At 43.7% G+C, this 19186-nt stretch overlaps 1 protein-coding gene across 7 annotated transcripts in view; it reads left to right on the top strand.

Annotated features, from left to right (window-relative positions):
• LOC139418586 (kelch-like protein 13) overlaps positions 1 to 19186 on the top strand; it is a 100341-nt gene that overhangs the window by 38681 nt on the left and 42474 nt on the right. Inside the window, exon 2 of one of the 7 annotated variants that reach the window (XM_071168173.1) lies at positions 18039 to 18110. The exons of 4 other annotated variants lie outside the window; for them this stretch is intronic. In XM_071168173.1, the coding sequence (XP_071024274.1) occupies positions 18039 to 18110 (72 nt within the window). Of the gene's footprint in view, positions 1 to 3492; positions 3544 to 8574; positions 8974 to 18038; positions 18111 to 19186 lie in introns of those variants that run through there. 2 more of the 7 variants (XM_071168172.1, XM_071168167.1) reach the window with 2 other exon arrangements.

Below are 19186 nucleotides of genomic sequence, written 5' to 3'. Positions count from 1 at the left end.
ATGCAAGTGTGGTATTGCTGGTAGTAGTAGTACTACCAGTAGAGCTGGTATGTGTCTATGGACGCGGGCCTTACTTTTTTTGCAACTATTTATCAATTTTTGAGCAAACGAAATGAGCAGCAGCTACGTTTAACTACATTACTGACCGTTAGTGGAATTCCCGCGAGAGAGTAACGGTTAATGTGATTGGATGTTAATTATTTGACTTGGCTACCTGTATTTGACATTATTGTTATTTCACTGAAACAATATGGTTTAAATTTTATTTTTGGCAGTGAAACGAGGCTGCACAGGCGAGAAACAAACCTCACGCAAATGCATAGCCCAGTTGGAAAATATAAATATGAATCACGTTTTTATTTGGAGGAAGCTACAGACATTTTTGAGGAGGTGGACATACCTTGTGGGCTGGTGTTATGGACCGTAGATATGTAAAGAGACATTTTTATTTTTTCAACACCAGTTTTATACAACACAACAAACAGTATATTTTTTGTTCATCATTTAATGTGTATTTACCTGTGGAGGTGGCTGTATTTGAATTGCAGGGGCCAGGGGCACCAGACAAGGCTGCTGTGGTGGTTTGACCAGGGGAGATTGAGGAGGTAGTTGGTCCAGAGGAGGCCGCTTCGGTGGTGACAGACTGGTGGTGGATCAAACCGCCGACGATGGCATGGAGGAGCTGGTGTTTGTAATGCTGGGGTTGAGGGGCTGACAATGGTGTGGCTGAGGGAGCAGGCACGTGGCCGCCGCCTTCAGCTGGGGACTCCGACGGCTCCTGAAGGTGTTGCACACTGGGAGGCACTGGTGGTGGTGATGCAGCTGTCAGGAGTGGTTCCAGTGGGGGGTCCAGCAGAGGCAATGGCGTTGACGCTCTCATCCATGGCAGCCCTCTCCTGTGCCCTCTGTGTTCTGAGGGCTGCCCAAAGCACTCTTTCTCCTCTGCCCTCTCCTACTCACCCCTCTTCACTGGTGCTTGTATTCCTCCTCAGTGAGGCATGTGGCGGTCACAGGGAGTCTTCTGTATTGGTCTGGCCGATACTTCAGGAAGGTAAGAATGTACTCCATGTCCATCCCTATCAGCCCCACCTCTATTACGGCGTGCTCTTCTAGGGTTGGGACTGGAGCTGGGACTGGAGCAGGAGCAGGGGCTGGGACTGGAGCAGGAGCTGGGACAGGGACTGGAGCAGGAGCTGGGACTGGAGCAGGAGCTGGGACTGGAGCAGGAGCTGGGACTGGAGCAGGAGCAGGAGCTGGGACTGGAGCAGGAGCAGGAGCTGGGACTGGAGCAGGGTCTGGGACTGGAGCAGGGGCTGAGGGTCCCCCTGTGGTCACTCGAGAGGAGGTGCTGGTGGACGGCACAGTGCTACTGGTTCCAGGAGAGGCGGTGGACCCTGTTGGGACCAAGACTACATCAAACGGGTCCCTTCTATGGCTGAAGGGACAAAAGGGAAGAGGCCACACTTCTTAAACCCTTCCACTACAGAGCGCATGTCCTTGCAGTCCTGGTAGGGTAGTGGAATACTCTGGCAAATTCTGATTTGTTTACCATGTAGGAAGTAATCGAAATGGCTGAGGACTCCAGATACCTTGAAGAACTTAGCCTTTAAAGGGCCAAAGTATGCCAAGTCCAGCGGCTGCAGGACATGGGTGCAGTGTGGTGGAAGTATAACCCCTCCTTTAGTGTCGCCTTGAGCACCTCCGGTTCCATGTGGCTCTTGTACCCATTGGAGAGGACGCTCCTAGACTGCATGCTGAATGAAGTGTTGAAACCACTTCTTGAACAGGTCCCTGTCAATGTAGCTACAGTTTGACTGTTATACTTCAGTGTGTAGTGGCCGCCGGGGAAACACTTGGGGTAGATAAATGGGGGGGACGTCCTCCCAAGTTGCGTTGAAGCAGACCAGCACTGTAATGTGCTCCTTGGTCCCTGGAGCCTGCTGGTACAGGGGAGCCAGCACTTTGTGCCTGCTCTGGTTGCTACAAAACCGAGACTCGTTGTAGTTTTAGATTTGTCTGGGTTTTTCCCTCCACCCACTTTCCTCCAAGTGCTTTCCATAAGAAGTGAAGAAGGTGTCCATCATAGTACTTACTCTAAGCTAGCAACATTAGCAAATCTGTTCGCTATATTTCAGGGGTCAAAAGTTGGACATTAAATAGTGTGGTCTGTCGCGCAGTCGAATTTTACAATATACCGCGTGTCCCACAACATGTTTATATAATTGTTTGGGAAACTCTCATAACATAACTTTACTTATTTAAATTGTAATGAAAATCGGTGGTCAGCTAGCTAGAAGGGAGTATTTATTTGCAAAACTTTATTTGCAAAAGTTGGAGGTGATTTGGTCCTCCATTCGCTAGTGTCTGAAGTTATGGTGTGCCCGATGTTGAATTAGCTATGCATGGGTACAAGGAACGGACCTTTTTAAGTAAGAGCTTAAAAAACGTGCGACAATAGCAAGCCTAACGTCTCATATTATTGAACATGGAACTATTGTAATGAAGCAATCAATGTAATACTTCAATGTGCTTTATCATTTTCAAACATTTGCGAAAATGGAATATGTGGGCAAACGCTGTTCTCAAAGAAGCACCTGACTCGAGCCGTTTTATGTGACAGAGATGAAGATATCCGTTTGAAACTTAAAAAGAGGGGAATGTAAATATGCAACAACTAGGATGGGTTTTTAATATGACTAGGATTGTGCCTTTGTCTTCTGGACAACGAAATAAAATTGATATGAAAACCAGTAGAACAGGAGAGAAATGCTGTGAAACTTTTTTGGTTGCTAGCTTAATACTGTAGCTGTTCTTGTTAGCTGCTTCGTGCTGATTCTCTCTCCCATTGCTCCCTGCAGCCTGTGTCTGTGACTAGCCAAGCAACGAGTCTCCGCTCTGTCTTGCTCGTGGCTAGAGACGGCCATTAGCTGACATAAGAAAGCTACTTTCTAACTCAATAAACTCACTCACTGTACATGACTGTTTTCAGCTAAATACTAATTCCAGTCGACTCCAACACTTTTCCAGTTGTTGAATTCTGGCACCAATTGAATTATGAAAATTAACCTATAGACTGAAAAGCATGACTGGTCAAATGTATTTTCAACGACTAACAGTTAACCAATAGCACCCCTGCATCCCACTTAAAATATGTTTAAGAAAGATAAATCTCATTGACCATTAAGGTGAAAGGTAAAACAATCAGTGAAACCTAATACCAGAACCAGTACTATTCCACTACTCCTTGGTTTGTTTTATTTGGGCCTAGCCAGAGTTTGTGTTGTTTGACTAAAAGTGGATCATGACTAAAAAGGATGTGTTCCAAAACAGAGAATGTGAGAAGGCATTCATCGTGTGTTTCTTGGGTAGAGGTAGGCTCCTTTAGCTTGGTTCTAAGCTGCCTGCTGCTGCTGCACCCCTCAGCAGAGCTCCTCCGTCTTCAGCACCTGCTGGGCCTCTGCTTTCATCACGGATCCCTCTGATGCCAGGCTAACGCCCCTTTTCTGCCTTCGCTACCACAGTCTTTGAGATTTTCTACGCTGGGTGAGTTTCTCTCAACTAGCACTTTCAGCAGAATTATTTCTCAACCCAGAAATGCTTTGATAATGCCAAATGCAGATTATTTTCTGATCAATGTCTTTTAGGGCCTTTGCTTTTGTTTTTTACATGGTTCTTCTTAGTTGAATCTATCCAAATGTAGACAGCAGAGTGTTGTTGTTGAGGGAGAGCGATTCTAAATCACTTATAACTGACATTTTGATTGATTTGATCACCTGTGCCCTCTGGGCTCTTCACTTTGGTGTCATCAATGTTTTTCCATTCCTGTGACAGCTGGATAGACTGATAGATGTGATTAACCCATTTGGCTGTTGGTAGAGCATGGCGCTTGTAATAACCATGGTTATGGGTTTGATTCCCGCGGGGGACCAGTACAAAAAATGTATGCACTGTGGTGGTTAATTTCTTTACTATCAAATTACGAAAGACTAACTTAACAAGTCAGAGTCATACTTAAACTAAATCTTTATTCACTTAATAATAAGGGAGCAGGTCAATACAGCACACACACATAAAGTGAATCGATTGAGTGCTCTACGATAATGATGGCTGGTCGACAAATCACTCTCAGGTGATTCGTTGAGAGCCCTGAGACAAAGGTTCAAAGGTCTTTTATAGCCAAGATACACCCCCTCCAGTCTACATGACAACAGATGTGTGGAATGGGTCACAAGGCTAAGATTTGTATGAAAGATACTTATAATTCACAGCAGACAGTATCTGCTGTAAAACTGTTCTCGTTGTGTAGAGACCAGGGTCTGGCCCCCCAACTCCATACGGGTGCCATCTCCCCCTGGGACCCCAACTCCATACTGGTGCCATCTCCCCCTGGGACCCCAACTCCATACTGAGCCATTTCCCCCTGGTACCCCAACTCCATACTGGAGCCATTTCCCCCTGGTACCCCAGCTCCATACTGGAGCCATTTCCCCCTGGTACCCCAACTCCATACTGGAGCCATCTCCCCCTGGTACCCCAGCGCCATACTGGAGCCATCTCCCCCTGGTACCCCAGCTCCATACTGGAGCCATCTCCCCCTGGTACCCCAGCGCCATACTGGAGCCATCTCCCCCTGGTACCCCAGCGCCATACTGGAGCCATCTCCCCCTGGTACCCCAGCTCCATACTGGAGCCATCTCCCCCTGCTACCCCAGCTCCATACTGGAGCCATCTCCCCCTGGTACCCCAACTCCATACTGGAGCCATCTCCCCCTGGTACCCCAGCTCCATACTGGAGCCATTTCCCCCTGGTACCCCAACTCCATACTGGAGCCATCTCCCCCTGGTACCCCAACTCCATACTGGAGCCATTTCCCCCTGGTACCCCAACTCCATACTGGAGCCATTTCCCCCTGGTACCCCAACTCCATTCTGGAGCCATTTTCCCCTGGTACCCCAGTACAGAAACATTAACTCATGCTCTGGAATGCGGTCTTGTTAGGCTTATCACCCAAAGACATGGTAAATCTCCTGTCAGTGTTAAATCTCCCAGAGGCCCATCCTCAGTAGAACATAAACAGATGAAAATGTTCTAAGAACCCACTATTCTATTCCATAAAACAACCATTTGATGCAATAACAGTATTATAACATAACCTTGTCATTTCTCTCACAGCACTCACTACTGTAAGTCACTCTGGGTAAGAGTGTCTCTGCTAAATTACTAAAATGTAAAAGATGGGATGAGGAACCACACTGTGTGGTGACAGCATGTGCGGTCAGCTGCTTGAGGGTGTGTCTGGTATTTAGACAGGCACAGTTCCTTCTGCATCCAGTAGATGGTATACGTTTGTCTGTTCTAGAGTCAGAATCTTGAGGGCTGTCTTGTTTGTTCCTCTTATGCTCATACAGGCGTGTACACACACCAACTGGCCAGTGCAAATGTCAGACATAGGCATGGTGCACAAAAAGCAATGCACAACAATCTTATGGACAAGCAAGTGTGAGGATGGTCAACACTTCCTTTAATACAGTGTATGTGTTATTTTAGTACAGTGTGTTCCTGCCAGAACAGTGATGGGGTGTGTGTTATAGCGAGACTCCGAGAGAGTACAGCTGTGTTCCAGCACAGTGAGGGTGTGTTCCTGACTTTTGGCCTGTCTTCCAGGGTTGGTGTGTCTGCAGAGCTCAGGAGTTTCGCTTTCGTGCACTCTCTATCGCTCTCGCCACGGCCCTAATGGCCTCTGAAAGAAGCCCACAGATCGATGCTCACCGTGGCTCTGATAAATGCAGCCATTGTCAAGCTTTACTGTAAAAGCTGGAGGTATTTGGTTATGGAGGATCAGGTTATCACTGCTGCCTCCTCCCCTCTTTGTTCCCAGCCAGTCTTGTGCTTTATAGTGCTGCTCAGTTGTGGCTGGCAGGGCAGAAGTCAAACAGTTGCTTTGTGGTGGTAGCAATGATGCAGTTTCTTCAATAGATGTTCGGATGACATTCTGTTTTTGAAAAGGGTATAGGTTCCGTGATGAAACATTGCAATGATTGTGAAATAATTAGCGCAGTCTTTTTAAATGTGCAACTCTGCATTTAGGACTATCTGGTGTCATGACAAATCCATGTTGAGATGTTTTCCCTCTCCTCTCCAATTTGATTTAGGTATGTGTCTAAATAAAGAGTTGCAGCTTAAGTGCTCCAGAAACAGGCTGTAGTGCAGTTTACTGTAACCTGCACGTGGAGCTCCGTTTTCTGATCCGGAGGCAGTCTTGGTGTTTGTTGAATGAACATCTTCAACCATTCTTTGTTCACTCAGACAGACACCATTCATTATTTATTTTTATTTTTTTAATGTGCTGACATCTGGCTCAGCACCATCCCCACTTATCTGACAAAAGGCTTTTTAATCCCCTGGTTTCCTTTGTCTATAAAAAGATTAAAAAAAGATTCTCCCTGCCAGGCCGAGACCGAGCACATGACCACCCTGCCTGACAGACCTGGCTGTGTCCTCTGTTGAATGAACTCCACAGTGAAGAAGTGGCCCAAGACGTCATGGCTCCTGTGAAAATACCTGCAGTGGTTCTACTTGTGATATTCTCCCTCGTTGTGGGACGAGATAGTGAGTCAACCTAGAGGGCGGGATTACGGGCAGGTTGGAAGACATTCCCTAAGGCTCCAGAGTGAGAGAGTAGGAGAGGATTGACTATAGGGGTCCCAGCTTGGGACACAGCTCCACAAGGGGTCGTTTTTCACGACGTTGTGAGTAGAAGAGATTTGAGAAGTGTGTTGAAGCAAAGGGCTAAAGAGCGGGCTTGCCAAAAGGAAGTAGCGCACAGGAAATGACATTGCTATAGATTTCTTGACAGGGCCTTCAGAGCTCTTCAGACAAGAAGAACTGTAATCGTGGAAATGAGCTGCACAACGCTCTATTCTTGGCTTTTATTTTGCTCTCAGTGCTTGGATGGATGTTGGTCTTAGGAGGAGAGGAGTTTCAGTGTTTCATCTTGATCCGCTGGCTGCCTCAGGCAAGGCCAAGGCTGACTGCACACTGTGTTCCTGCTAGAGGGCTCGGTGGATGACAGCCATGCAGGGGACAAATTTTGAGGGGGCAATCTAACTGGATGAGTCCAATGGAATGAGAGTAGGCATGTTCATTGTGTATACCAGTGTACAATCTGCCATGCTTGCATATTATGCTCATCGGAATGGGGAATATACATTCCCTCCAAAGATGTAGGGGGCCATGTAGTCCATAGAACTGTAATGATGTTTTTATGATATACTCTTTGTCCTACTTGGAATTACACCTATGCAGGTGTGTGTGAAGTCGCACAAGCTAGGTTTCCATCCAATTGGCGACAGATTTTCATGCAAACATTCAAAAATCTGCGTAAAAACAAGAGATGTTTCCATCAAATTGACTTGTTGCAGATAAATGGCTGTACGTGATAACGTAGTGCACATAGAAATACCTTTTGCTGTTAAATATATACAAGTTAAATGGGTTTCCATCTTATTTGAACTCCACTGAGTTTTTAACTGTGAAATGCTTGCGTTGTATAGCGAGTGTACCCACTCTGGTAGTGGCACGTGCGCTCTAGCCACCAGTGCTATCTGTTAGCTAGAGACTGTTAGCGCTGGTGGCTAACAGATAGCGCTGGTGGCTAACAGATAGCGCTGGTGGCTATCTGTTAGCCACCAGCGCTATCTGTTAGCCACCAGCGCTATCTGTTTGCGCTGTTAGCGCTGGTGGCTAACAGTCTCTAGCTAACAGATAGCGCTGGTGGCAAACAGATAGCGCTGGTGGCTAACAGATAGCGCTGGTGGCTAACAGTCTCTAGCTAACAGATAGCGCTGGTGGCTAACAGTCTCTAGCTATCTGTTAGCTAGAGACTGTTAGCCACCAACGCTATCTGTTAGCTAGAGACTGTTAGCCACCAGCGCTATCTGTTAGCTAGAGACTGTTAGCCACCAGCGCTATCTGTTAGCCACCAGCGCTATCTGTTAGCTAGAGACTGTTAGCCACCAGCGCTATCTGTTTGCTAGAGACTGTTAGCCACCAGCGCTATCTGTTAGCTAGACACCACCTATAGCGTTCATGATGACATTATTATGGACAAAATAGAGAGATTATTTTTATTTAACGGCAGCCAAGCATCGATGATCATGTCACCAGAATAAGAACCTCGATATTTATTGGAAAGGAGCATCAAGTTCATCACCTTGCACTTTCACCGCCCTGTGAAGTTCACTGTTTATTTAGTCTGTAGCCTAGTAAACTGCATGCTTTCCCGACCAGTCGTAGTGGGACGACGACACATTTCATTACGTGACTCCAAATTTACTTTGATATTTCTCAAAGAAATCCAAATGTAATTTTTTTCTTTCCTTTTTATATCCCAGTGTAAACTAGTAGTATTTTAGGCACTACTCTCTAAGGGTGGGCAGATGCTAGCGTTTTTCCCCCCCTCCCTTTATCTACTCCTCCCTCCACCTCCCCCCTCACTATAACAAGCCCAGCACTGCAGTCGCCGCTCCTTTAACAAGGTGGCACTGTTGTTGAGCTGCTGGGCTAGAGTTGGCACAGCCTCAAAGGGCGACAAGACCGAAGAGCTTTTCCCCCTCTAACAGGAGATGACTGTGAGTTGGCCCAGTAGGCACAGGAGATAGGATCCGTTGGCTTCTTCTCACTACTGCCACTAGTGTCATAAACCTGTGTGTAGCCTGCACTGCTGCTGCCTGTACCACTCCACCACTGTCGCTGCTGCTCTCCCTCCCTCTGATCCGAGTGGGCAGAGTGGGATGGAAGCCCTCGCTGGAAGCCTGTTCGTGGAAAGGCTCTTTGCCGTTGTTAGCGCTGTAGCTCCGTGCTGGTGACAACAAAATGCCGTTGAAATGGAAAAGCGGTTCTCCTGTCAGCTGGAAATTCCCAGTGCCAGTTCTTAAGACATCCAGGTCCTCGCCGCTCTCTCCTGCCTACATGTGAGTAAAGACAGAAATGGCAATCACATCTTAATAAATAACAATTTGTTATGCACATCATGCTAGGGTGGTGGTGTATTTTCTGCTTTCTTTTTCAGTTGTTGTTCTGTCCCCCTCTCTCATTGCAGCCTAATTGGGTGGAATATGATGGGAGCATTGTTGCGTGTCGAGAGCGGTCGATTTAATACCCTCCTTTGTGCCTGGCCAACTAGCGGAACACTGTCCTCTAGAGCAGTGTGGCTCATTATCCATGGCCGTGGCCCATTTAGATTTTTCAGGGGCCAGGAACACGTCCGCCACCCTCCGCCCTCTTTGGGGCTGTGTTTATCCGCCGGCAAAGACTGCTGGCCGCCACAGCAAGCTTGGGAGGAGGCTGCATGCCTTTGTCAGGGCGTCTGGCGCACCCTGGTTTAGGAGTTATTGTCGTCTGCTGCTACTGCTGCTGCTTCTCTGGAGGGGGGAGGGCAGAATAGGGAAGGTGCTTCCAGGCTCTCCTCCTTCCATCTCCCCCTTCTGTGTGAGAGATGCCCCCCTATCATGTCCTCTGTCAGTCACCCTGCTAGGCTAGCTGAATGTAAATGGTGGGGATCAGGTTCTCTCCTCACTAGTGAACAGTAACCTGGCTTAATTTGGTTTGGAGGACTGGCATCCTCAGGAGCAAAGACCATATCAACCTGGCTTAGTATCAAGTGAAAACTCACATTGGTACATTGCGTCGTGCTTCAGGCTAGATTGAAAGGCTCATGGTTGTTGATGAATGTGTGTGGTTTTTGGCTTCATTTTATCAGAATATTTTGAATGGAATTTCAGGCTCTGTTTGTAGTTCTTTATAGCAAGAAGAATTTGAGACGGTCTCCATATGCTTTACCATACAGTAGATAGATAATTTATATTAGATATTGAAAGGTGCATTCTGTATCATTCATTGCTGCTTATTACCATAAAATGTCTCAATTCTGAATGCAGTATGTAGCCTACATGACTAGCAAAGCACATCATGAGTTAACCAGAGAGATGCCTTCTGAGTGGAGGTATATACTGTACCTTTTGTTGAAATTCCAGTTGTCCATGCCCTGTTTGAGTAAACTCCCTTAAGTAAACAGACGCATGGAATGTATAAATTTTCCTATCCACACATTATATTAACATATAGAACACTGAGAAATTCCCACAGTACCCAACATTCTGAATATACCTTCAGTGTTTTAGTGTTCAGTGTTTGAGGTAAATGGCATGGCAGGTAAATCTGTAAAATAACAATGTATTAAGTCTAAATGTGCACAGTTTTACTGTTACATCAATTCTCTGCCTGAGATATGTTCAGGCTAATCATTCCAGAACATAAATGCACTCACGTGCACTGACTCGAGACTAAACCAAAAATGACAGCATGGGAAAAATCTTTTTCAATTAGTCAATTTCAACATTTTCTTCCAAAAACGTCTACCATAACTGTATCCGTAATTGTATATAAAACAGTTTATTTCCTAAATTGATTTGAATTGAGATGGACTTGACCCCAGTCCTGATGGGGTGTTGCTTATAAGCTTAATTTAAGCTGAAGCCACCAATTCTCACATGATATATTTAGGTTCTCAATCATCATTAAAGTACAGGCTAGGGCTATAAACCAACATATTTTACCATTGCATATAGCTCTTTGTCTCTTCCGTTAGGACAGCAAAATAGCCTTTCCCCTGTAAAAATGACAAACAAAACGAGTGGAACTGAAACATTTAATACTGAGCCATGCCCTGCCCAGCCTTGCCCAGCTACTATTTAGACTTTTATATGTTGTGTGATGTGTTTTTAGATGGCCTGATGTGACATTAGCCCTCTCATTATAGGTTCCTCTGTGGTTCCTCCATGTAGCCTACTGTAACGGAGTGGAATGGCCTCCATCTGTGTGCGTAGCTTCTCCTCTTTCTCTAGATATGGCCGTTTTCAACGTGGAGAGAGCAGCATGTGTGTATGTCTGTATGCTAACATATAACCAGAGATCGAGGAACAGGGTGGTATTTTAGGAGGAGTTGGTGGGTATTAATGTGTGATTGTGTGTTAGCTGGCGATTATTATGGAGCCTGGTCTGTGTGTTCGTCTGCAGTGATCTCACTCAGGCCTAAATATAGCCTCTGCCTGTGGTGCAGAATTCATGCTTGGGAGGAATGGCAAAGGTGCACTGCCCGGAAGCCATGAAATAACTGGAAGTTCAATGGGAATTCAAGGCAATTCCAAGTCCTTAACAGTTCGTTTCATCCTCGCCTCAAGGACACTGGTAAAACCAGCAATGATATTCAGTTGTTTACACTTGCACTATATAATAATTCTTAAACATTTCCCCATCTGTATTCCTCAGCCAATGTCCATAGGATTGTTCGGCCCCCATGTTAACCACAGAAAGACAAGGCCATAAGACAAATTAGTATAAGCTGTACGACCTGCTCAGGAAATGACATCATAGACCTAACGTTTCATTACTAGGCCTAATTATAAGGTTATTGACAAGAAATTAAACGGAAGTGGATTTTTTTTCCATGGTGTATGGAGAAGCACAACACCCTGATTTCCTGGTTACGAAAAAGCACTGTATAATAGCATCTGAGGGAAAATAGTTATTTAAGAAAAATGGTAAATAAACTAATCTAAAACTAGATAGAAAGTATGTATATCAAATAGCTGCCCTTTTTCTGGCCCACATTGATTTTGACAAACAAAAAAATCTGTTCGGCCCTCCACCGCATTTACATTAATATTGTATCTAGTGGAGTGTGCCTCTACCCTGGCAGGTACAGCAATGCCAAAGGACCCCCCAGTCCACTGTGATAGGCAACTAAACCCAATAGTACCACATTTTCTCCTGGTTTGACACTCCAATACTCATCAAGCCTACATGTTCTGTGCCCCCCCCTGTCAATTCAGTACGGTTATACAATGAGAACAGCACACATCCTCAAAAACCCAATCTAAATGTGATTACACAATACTCAGGATCTTCAACACAAAAGTAATAATGCTTGAAAGGTTTCTCTAAATTTCAGAGTCCTTGCTCTCTCTGCCCTGACAGTGTTTTCTGATGAATCATACCTTTGTGTTCACAAAACGGCTGCAATTAACCTTTTTCTACAGAAATATAAATAGAAGGCTGGCTGAAGTTCGAATGTCTTATCTATGTGAATGGATATAGGCCTGTGCAGGTGGGGGAGATTGGAGAGGGTTGGCGTTGGTAGGTCTCTTAATAGAATTGGCCTTTTACGAGAAAATGTTGTCAAAGGCATGCAGCGCCGTCTGCCACTGAGACAGTCAGTTGAGAATATATGCCGCTGTGTGTTCTGTGTGGCTCCTGCTCATAAACTGTACTCACCCCCAAGGTTTATTTATGTTCCACACCGCTCAGATAGGATGGCAGCTCTGTGTCTTCATTAGCATATCTTTCTTCCTGACTTTTTAAATTATGAAAGCCAAAAATGTGCTGATAATACTGCTGGATGAATGCTGGAGGACTTGGTGTTTCACAGGAAGCACATTTTGGTGCATGATGTGATGACTCGTATTGGGCGACTGAAAAACCTCAGGAAGTCTGTTCTCCTTCATATCAGGAATGTCAATGGTCTTTGCATAATCTTTCTCAATAGATACTCACCAACCTTCACTCAAATTGCATGTGGTGAAATGATATACCAGAGGGTTGCAGGATCAATCCACCAGTGTTTGTAGCTGCCATGTCGTCTTAACAGTGGAGTGGCATCTGTTTGCGCTCCTATTAGTAAGAGTGTCTGCTGTTTATATTACACCATAGCTACTTTTGTTTAAGTAAAAAATTTGGAGCGACTTCAAAGCTGGTATTGTAATGCACTTAACATTTTTTTATAAATGAATCAATGTTGTTTTTCCCTTCATTCGAGTGCTTGGTGCTTTCTTTGCATATGGATACTAACAGCCGTCAACCATTTGTTCTCTTCTAGTCAGCAACGTCCTGGTTTTAAAGGTAGTTGGATAAAAAAGTAAAAAGACACCTTTCTGTTTCGATCTGGCCGCTCCCTCAAAGCTTAATTAAGAGGCGACCGTCGGGTCCAACAAAGTTAAAAGGGATGTTGGGTAATCAAAGACTGGGATGTGCTAAGTTCTTCAGTGAATCTCATTCGTAGGGAGCAGAAGGTCTGGCACGACATGAAATCACATCACAGCTGCTTCTCTCACCAGTACCTGGAACACGCTGTAGTTCATCATTATGAATGATTGAAAAAATATGTTATGTGAATTCTCTATTTTGGGTACTGTGCTGCTTGTTTCTCTCACCTGTCTGAAACAAAGTCCTGGTTTTATAAAGTGGTGCACTGTCTGCCTCTGTAACGTTGATACAGTAGAGGAGAACGGAGGTTATTTGGGTTTCCCAGGGTCTTTTTCCATCCTTTGTGGTACTGTTGGACTGGAAGTCATATGGCACAGGATGACAGACAGGGTTTAATTGTTGGCTTTTTCCAATCATGAGGTGCAGCCCAGGTAGCAAATGGTATCATTGTTTCTGCGTTGCGTTCCATGTCTGCTGGATAATGAAAGCTTGATTTGATTTGAAAATGTTTTGGTGTTTGGGGGAACCATGCTTAAACTACAGCATTTTTAAACTCAACTTGCAGCTTTGGTTGGTGTGGTGTGCTGCACAGTATCGGGCCATTTAATTATACTGATAACCAGCTCCCTGGAGGGGAGACAATTAGCTATCTTTTGTTGGTGTTTGTGGTGGTAGTGGCGTTGTGTGTTTCTTTGTTGCAGTTCTGTAAAGGGATTGTCTCTATTTTGATATTCTAAGGCCCTATTCCCACTAAGAGATATGAAGGAGAGTCTGAGGAGCGGAGTGGCGAAAGAGATTGCTAGTTTTAAATTCACATTACATCCTTGCCTCACATGTCGTTGTCGCTGGCAACGCGACATTCTTGGTCAGCAGCTCTAAATGACTAAATATCACAGTAGCCACTAGCCAGCAAGCACAAACTATTCAACAATGACAGTTTCTTCTGAAACATATTACACTAAGCTATTGAATAATGCAACCAAATCATATTACACTCTTGAATAAAGCAATAATTCACAAGCATGTGCAGACAATTGAAGGGTTTGTTTTCTAATCTGTAGGCTACACTCATTACATTGTAGCTTCAAGACAAAAGCAAGTCTTCATCAAGTAACGTTATCCTATCAAAAATGAACGATTGACCCCCTCATACAAATACAAAAGTACAGTAGGTCTACCTCAGAACATTGCAACAAACCAGGCTTCACTTTTATCAATATCATGCAAATCATTACATGTGGTGACATGCCTTTCTTGCGAGCTCTAAACCCAACGATGCAGTGAACAACATAGTAAAAATAAGACAAAATAGAAATAAGAACAAGGAAGTTATTAAGCCATGTACACAGGGTCAGTTCCAGTAGCATATTTAGAATGTGCAGGGATAATGGAGTGATAGAGGTAGATATGTATAGGGAGGGGTAAGGTGACTAGGCATCCGGATATATGATACAGAGTAGCAGCAGCGTATATCGTGAAGTGTGTGTGTAGAGTCAGTATAAAATAGTCAGTATAAATGTGTGTGCATGTTATGCGTGTGTGTGAGCAATTTAATGTGTGTGTGTTGGAGTGCGTGAGTGTGTATAGAGACTAGTGCTGAGCGATCAGTGCTTTTTGAGGTTGTTTTGGTTCGGTTCAAAAAGAATCACGGTTTTTGGTTTTGATTATCTTAAAACACTAAAGGGACTATTCATTATGTGGGTTGACTGCTCTAACACACAATAAAACAATTAATACAAGTCCCATGATGGTCGTGGCTGTCCATTACTGCTTATCACTTATTAACCATCATTTATTCACTTAACTGTAATACAGTATTTCAGTTGTTGTGTATGTTACGTTTGTTTTATTTGATTACTTTATGATTTAATTCCAAGTCATCTCATCTTTATAGAGCTGCAGCCTATGCTCTCTGACCAAATCCCTATTTTGTAGTTCTTCAAAGTAAATAAGGCATATTTTTATGACTACTGAATTCCAACTATTGATCACTTCGATCATGTATTTTCAGCTAGAGATAGCTCACGAAGCAACAGCGGCTCTCTATATCACCGGACGATCGGGCATTCTTCTCTCTTCTGTAGCAGGCGTAAAAAAAACAGACCGGTCAAGTAGATGCGCAAAGGATTATGGTCATTGTAGTTAATTACCACGTTTTATGTGCTAAACTGAGTAGAATATTGGCCTTTTGGAAACAGCTCCCTACCTACAGTTCAAGCTGGATCTGATTTATCTCTAGAGAAACTGGGATGTGCGCATTGAGCTCACTCCCTCCCAAAAAAACAAAATAGAATTCAAATAATTGAATGAAGTTGGTTGATTAGGTCAAATAAAATAAATAAAAAAGGCAGCACCAGGATACAGTTGACCAGACTGAAGCACAGACTAACATGGGCTTCCATATAAAACAGTTGCGACTGAAAGCGTGGGTATAAGTGAATTCACTGCAACGAGCTGTTTATTATGGAAGCTCATACCCGCCATAAAACACATAAAGTGCCTCATGTTTGTCAACGTGCACAATTAGTCTGTGCTTCAGTCTGGTCAACTGTAGCCTACTGATAACAACCACAGCTGCAGGTAGTCTAGAGAAGCCTATGCGTTCTGGGCCTGGCCAGGGAAAACTCAAGGTCATGTTTTAATAGCCTAAGCTATGTATTTATAGCCTAAAATAGGCAATTATTTTAGGTTTATATTCAAACAGACATATTTTTATGGTGACTTTTTCTTTTTTATTACGCTAAATAGATTTCAGTGGAGGCACGGAGATTGACCTTAGGGGTTCATCCAAAATGATTGACTGGAAGTATTCCATCGACAACATTCTGATAACTGTATGAGTATATACAATGCAACCCTGCATGCAGCAAGCTCAGCCCTGTTGGTTTCACTGTCCAATCGAAATGGTCTCTTTGTTTGTGTAAAGGGGTGGCAAGTAGCCTAGTGGTTAGAGCGTTGGGACAGTGACAAGGCAAAATGTCTGTCGTTCTGGCCCTGAACCCCCTCACCTAGGCTGTGATTGTAAATAAGAATTTGTTCTTAACTGACTTGCCTAGTTAAATACAATCTAAATCAAAAAGGGTTTTAATGTTTTCATCCTCAGTAAGGCCAGGAGTTTTTTAAAACCATATGACCTGATTAGGCAAAGAATCTGGTCCCATCATAGCCCATACCAAACATTTTTTTTGTGATTTATTACTATGTCATACGCTACAACTAGGGTCCGAAGTTGGTTCGATTAGCCTACTACCAGACTAGGAAAACGCTGGTTCCCCCCGGAAAACAATTACCCACCCACCACTCTGAGACCTGTGGTGCCACCTCTGAAATCACCGCACAATGTTACAAATGAAAAAACATCTATTTGTATGATCTGCATTTAACATGTTTTTAGTTTTTGTTTGTGGAGATGGGCTTCCATAGTTGTATGTGGCTCAGTGCAGCTGGCAGCTACTGCAACATTTTCAGAATGTAACAGCCTGTTACTGCAATTTCAGGTATAAACTCAATAAAACAAGTCTCAAATATTAGGAAAATGTCTAAACATTTAAGTTGTTTTCAAAGCATTGCTCTGCTATTAGCATTTATACTGTAGGAGTGTTGGCTCAACGAGACTATTCTGTTTACACTGCCCTGCTTCAAGGGGGGCGACTGTTGGCCGAGTGTCGACACGTAGCAAGTACTCATGTTTACATTTGAGTAATATGTGTAACTGACGGTATTTTTTACGAAAAGTGTAGTAAGTGTGAAGAGGCTCTTAATTCTAATGATTGTCTCACCAACAGGAAGTGCAGAAATGGCCTACCAAACATTCAGTTTGATGAATGAGCGTCTGTCAATTTGTTTTATTTCCTCATTGTAGATGGAGATTCCCATTAAGTAGTTAGATAGTTTGACAACTTCCTGTTTCCCTGCCATTGTTCCTGTAGGTTTAGATTTAATCCAATACTATCCCACTTCTAAAAAAAAACAGATGCGTGAATGAGAGGAAATAGACACTGTTCATTAACAGCCATTTGATAAAAAGTCTGCTGCTCTTAAAGGCCCAGTGCAGTCAAAAATTAGATTTCCTGTGTTTTTATATATAGTCTTTCCACGCCGCCTCATGGGTCTCCCGGTCGCGGCCGGCTGCGTCACAGCCAGTGATCAAACCTAGATCTGTAGTGACGCCTCTGGCACTGCGATGCAGTGCCTTAGACCGCTACACCACTCGGGAGGCTTGGGATAGAGGTTTTACCTGCCTGGTGACAAATTAGTTAATAGGCCAATAAGAAAGAGTTCCAATCCACTTTGCCAATACCAGCTAGTTTTCAGTTTCCCCACTCAGACCATGCTCAGACAGTCCTAGCAGAATTCTCACTTGAGAAATTGCTCTTGCTAAGAAGCTACTTTAGTTTTCAATTAAAATGATCAAAAATAAACTATCACAGTACAGTACTTAATTGTTACCCAGAAATGATTAGCTATTGAGAAAAACATACTGCATTGGGCCTTTAAGATGCAAGTTTTCATTATAGTCATCATCCAATTTACAAAAGCAATTAAGACGCATCGCATGCCTACCCCCATCCAATTTAACCAATTTAATTAATTATTCCCTGATGTATTACTAAGAAATGGTTCACGGTCTCCATTCCATAAAGCATATGATTCTTGGCATCCTTAAGCATCTTGTTAATAAAAAAGAAAACTGCCATCCACCACCCACACACACAGCAGAAGATTTGATATAGGCCTAACTGACTTTTGTGTATTTATTTCTGTGAAACATTTGTGTAGCCTAGTCAGTGCATATTTGTAGTCACATACGGACGTGTTTGTAGCATAGCGTGTCAGTGTGTGTGTGTTTGGTGTTTTCACTACAAATCGGCTGTTGATGGATGAAACTTCCGATGACGTCTGTGTTTGTTTGTTTCGTGCTGTTGGTTGGAGTCCGAGTTATGTATTTTATGACTGGGTTTCTCTAGCTGTTGTTCTCTTTGTTTCGTTCCGGCAGCCACCAACACTCCTTTGTGGTTTGGACAACCCACTCTCTCCTCGCTGCCTCTCCGACTTACCACCTGACAGGGTAAATGTACCAGTACGCTCTGTGTCAGTGTGATTGCTCTTGATCCTGTAGCCATGAATACTCCTCCACATCTAGTTGTGGTGGTGTTGACCCTGAACAACCGCTATCTAGAGCCCACTAGGCCATCCATCTCCCCCTCCCTGTAGAAACATACCTGATAGTATCACCTGACCCCCTGACTGGCTCATCGACTTCCATTCGTTAGAGACTTAGCAGTCCTGGATGATCATCGTATCGTGTGTTTAACACAGCGCTTCCCAAACTAGGGGTCGCGTCCCCATGTGGGATCACCTGATTTGAAAATGGGGTCGTGAGAGAAACCCTGAAATGAAATAAATGTGTAGAATTGCATGAAATTAACTTTAAAACGTAAGGAATTTCTGTCCACTGCCAAGAGGGGCTGGAGGGGGGGGGGGTTCACTTATTACATCTGCTTGTTGCGTTCTCCCTGTTGCACTCGTTCGTGAACTGGCTGCTCGTTCTAAATAATATAATATAATCTGTTCAAAACAGTGGCAGCATGTGCAGTAGTGGTCATTCGGTTTTTTATATGCAAAAGACAAATAGGTATATTTATGCTGTTATTCAAATGCACAGATCTCTTTATATATCTTCTGAAAGAAATTTGCCGGTAGTTCGAAAACGTCATATTTCTGTCATGCTGCTTTATTGACAACCACCTCGCGCCCTGGTATTCAGCCAATCAGTGGCCGCCACTGTGGTCAAATTTTTGTTTTTTTGAATATTTACACTATCATTCAAAAGTTAGGGTTCACTTATAAATGTCCTTGTTTTTTAAAGAAAATCACAAAAAAAAAAGTCAATTAAAATAACGTCAAATTGATCAGAAATACAGTGTAGACATTGTTAATGTTGTATATGACTATTGTAGCTGGAAACAGCTGATTCTTTTTAATGGAATATCTACATAGTCGTACAGAGGCCCATTTATCAGCAACCATCACTCCTGTGTTCCAATGTCACGTTGTGTTAGCTAATCCAAGTTGATCATTTTAAAAGGCTAATTGATCATTAGAAAACCCTTTGCAATTATGTTAGCACAGATAAACTGTTGT

This window comes from Oncorhynchus clarkii, chromosome 10 (assembly GCF_045791955.1).
Source record: "Oncorhynchus clarkii lewisi isolate Uvic-CL-2024 chromosome 10, UVic_Ocla_1.0, whole genome shotgun sequence".
In the NCBI taxonomy this organism is placed as follows: Eukaryota; Metazoa; Chordata; class Actinopteri; order Salmoniformes; family Salmonidae; genus Oncorhynchus; species Oncorhynchus clarkii.
Note: the sequence above shows the minus strand (reverse complement) of the source record. Positions and strands in the feature narration are given on the sequence as shown.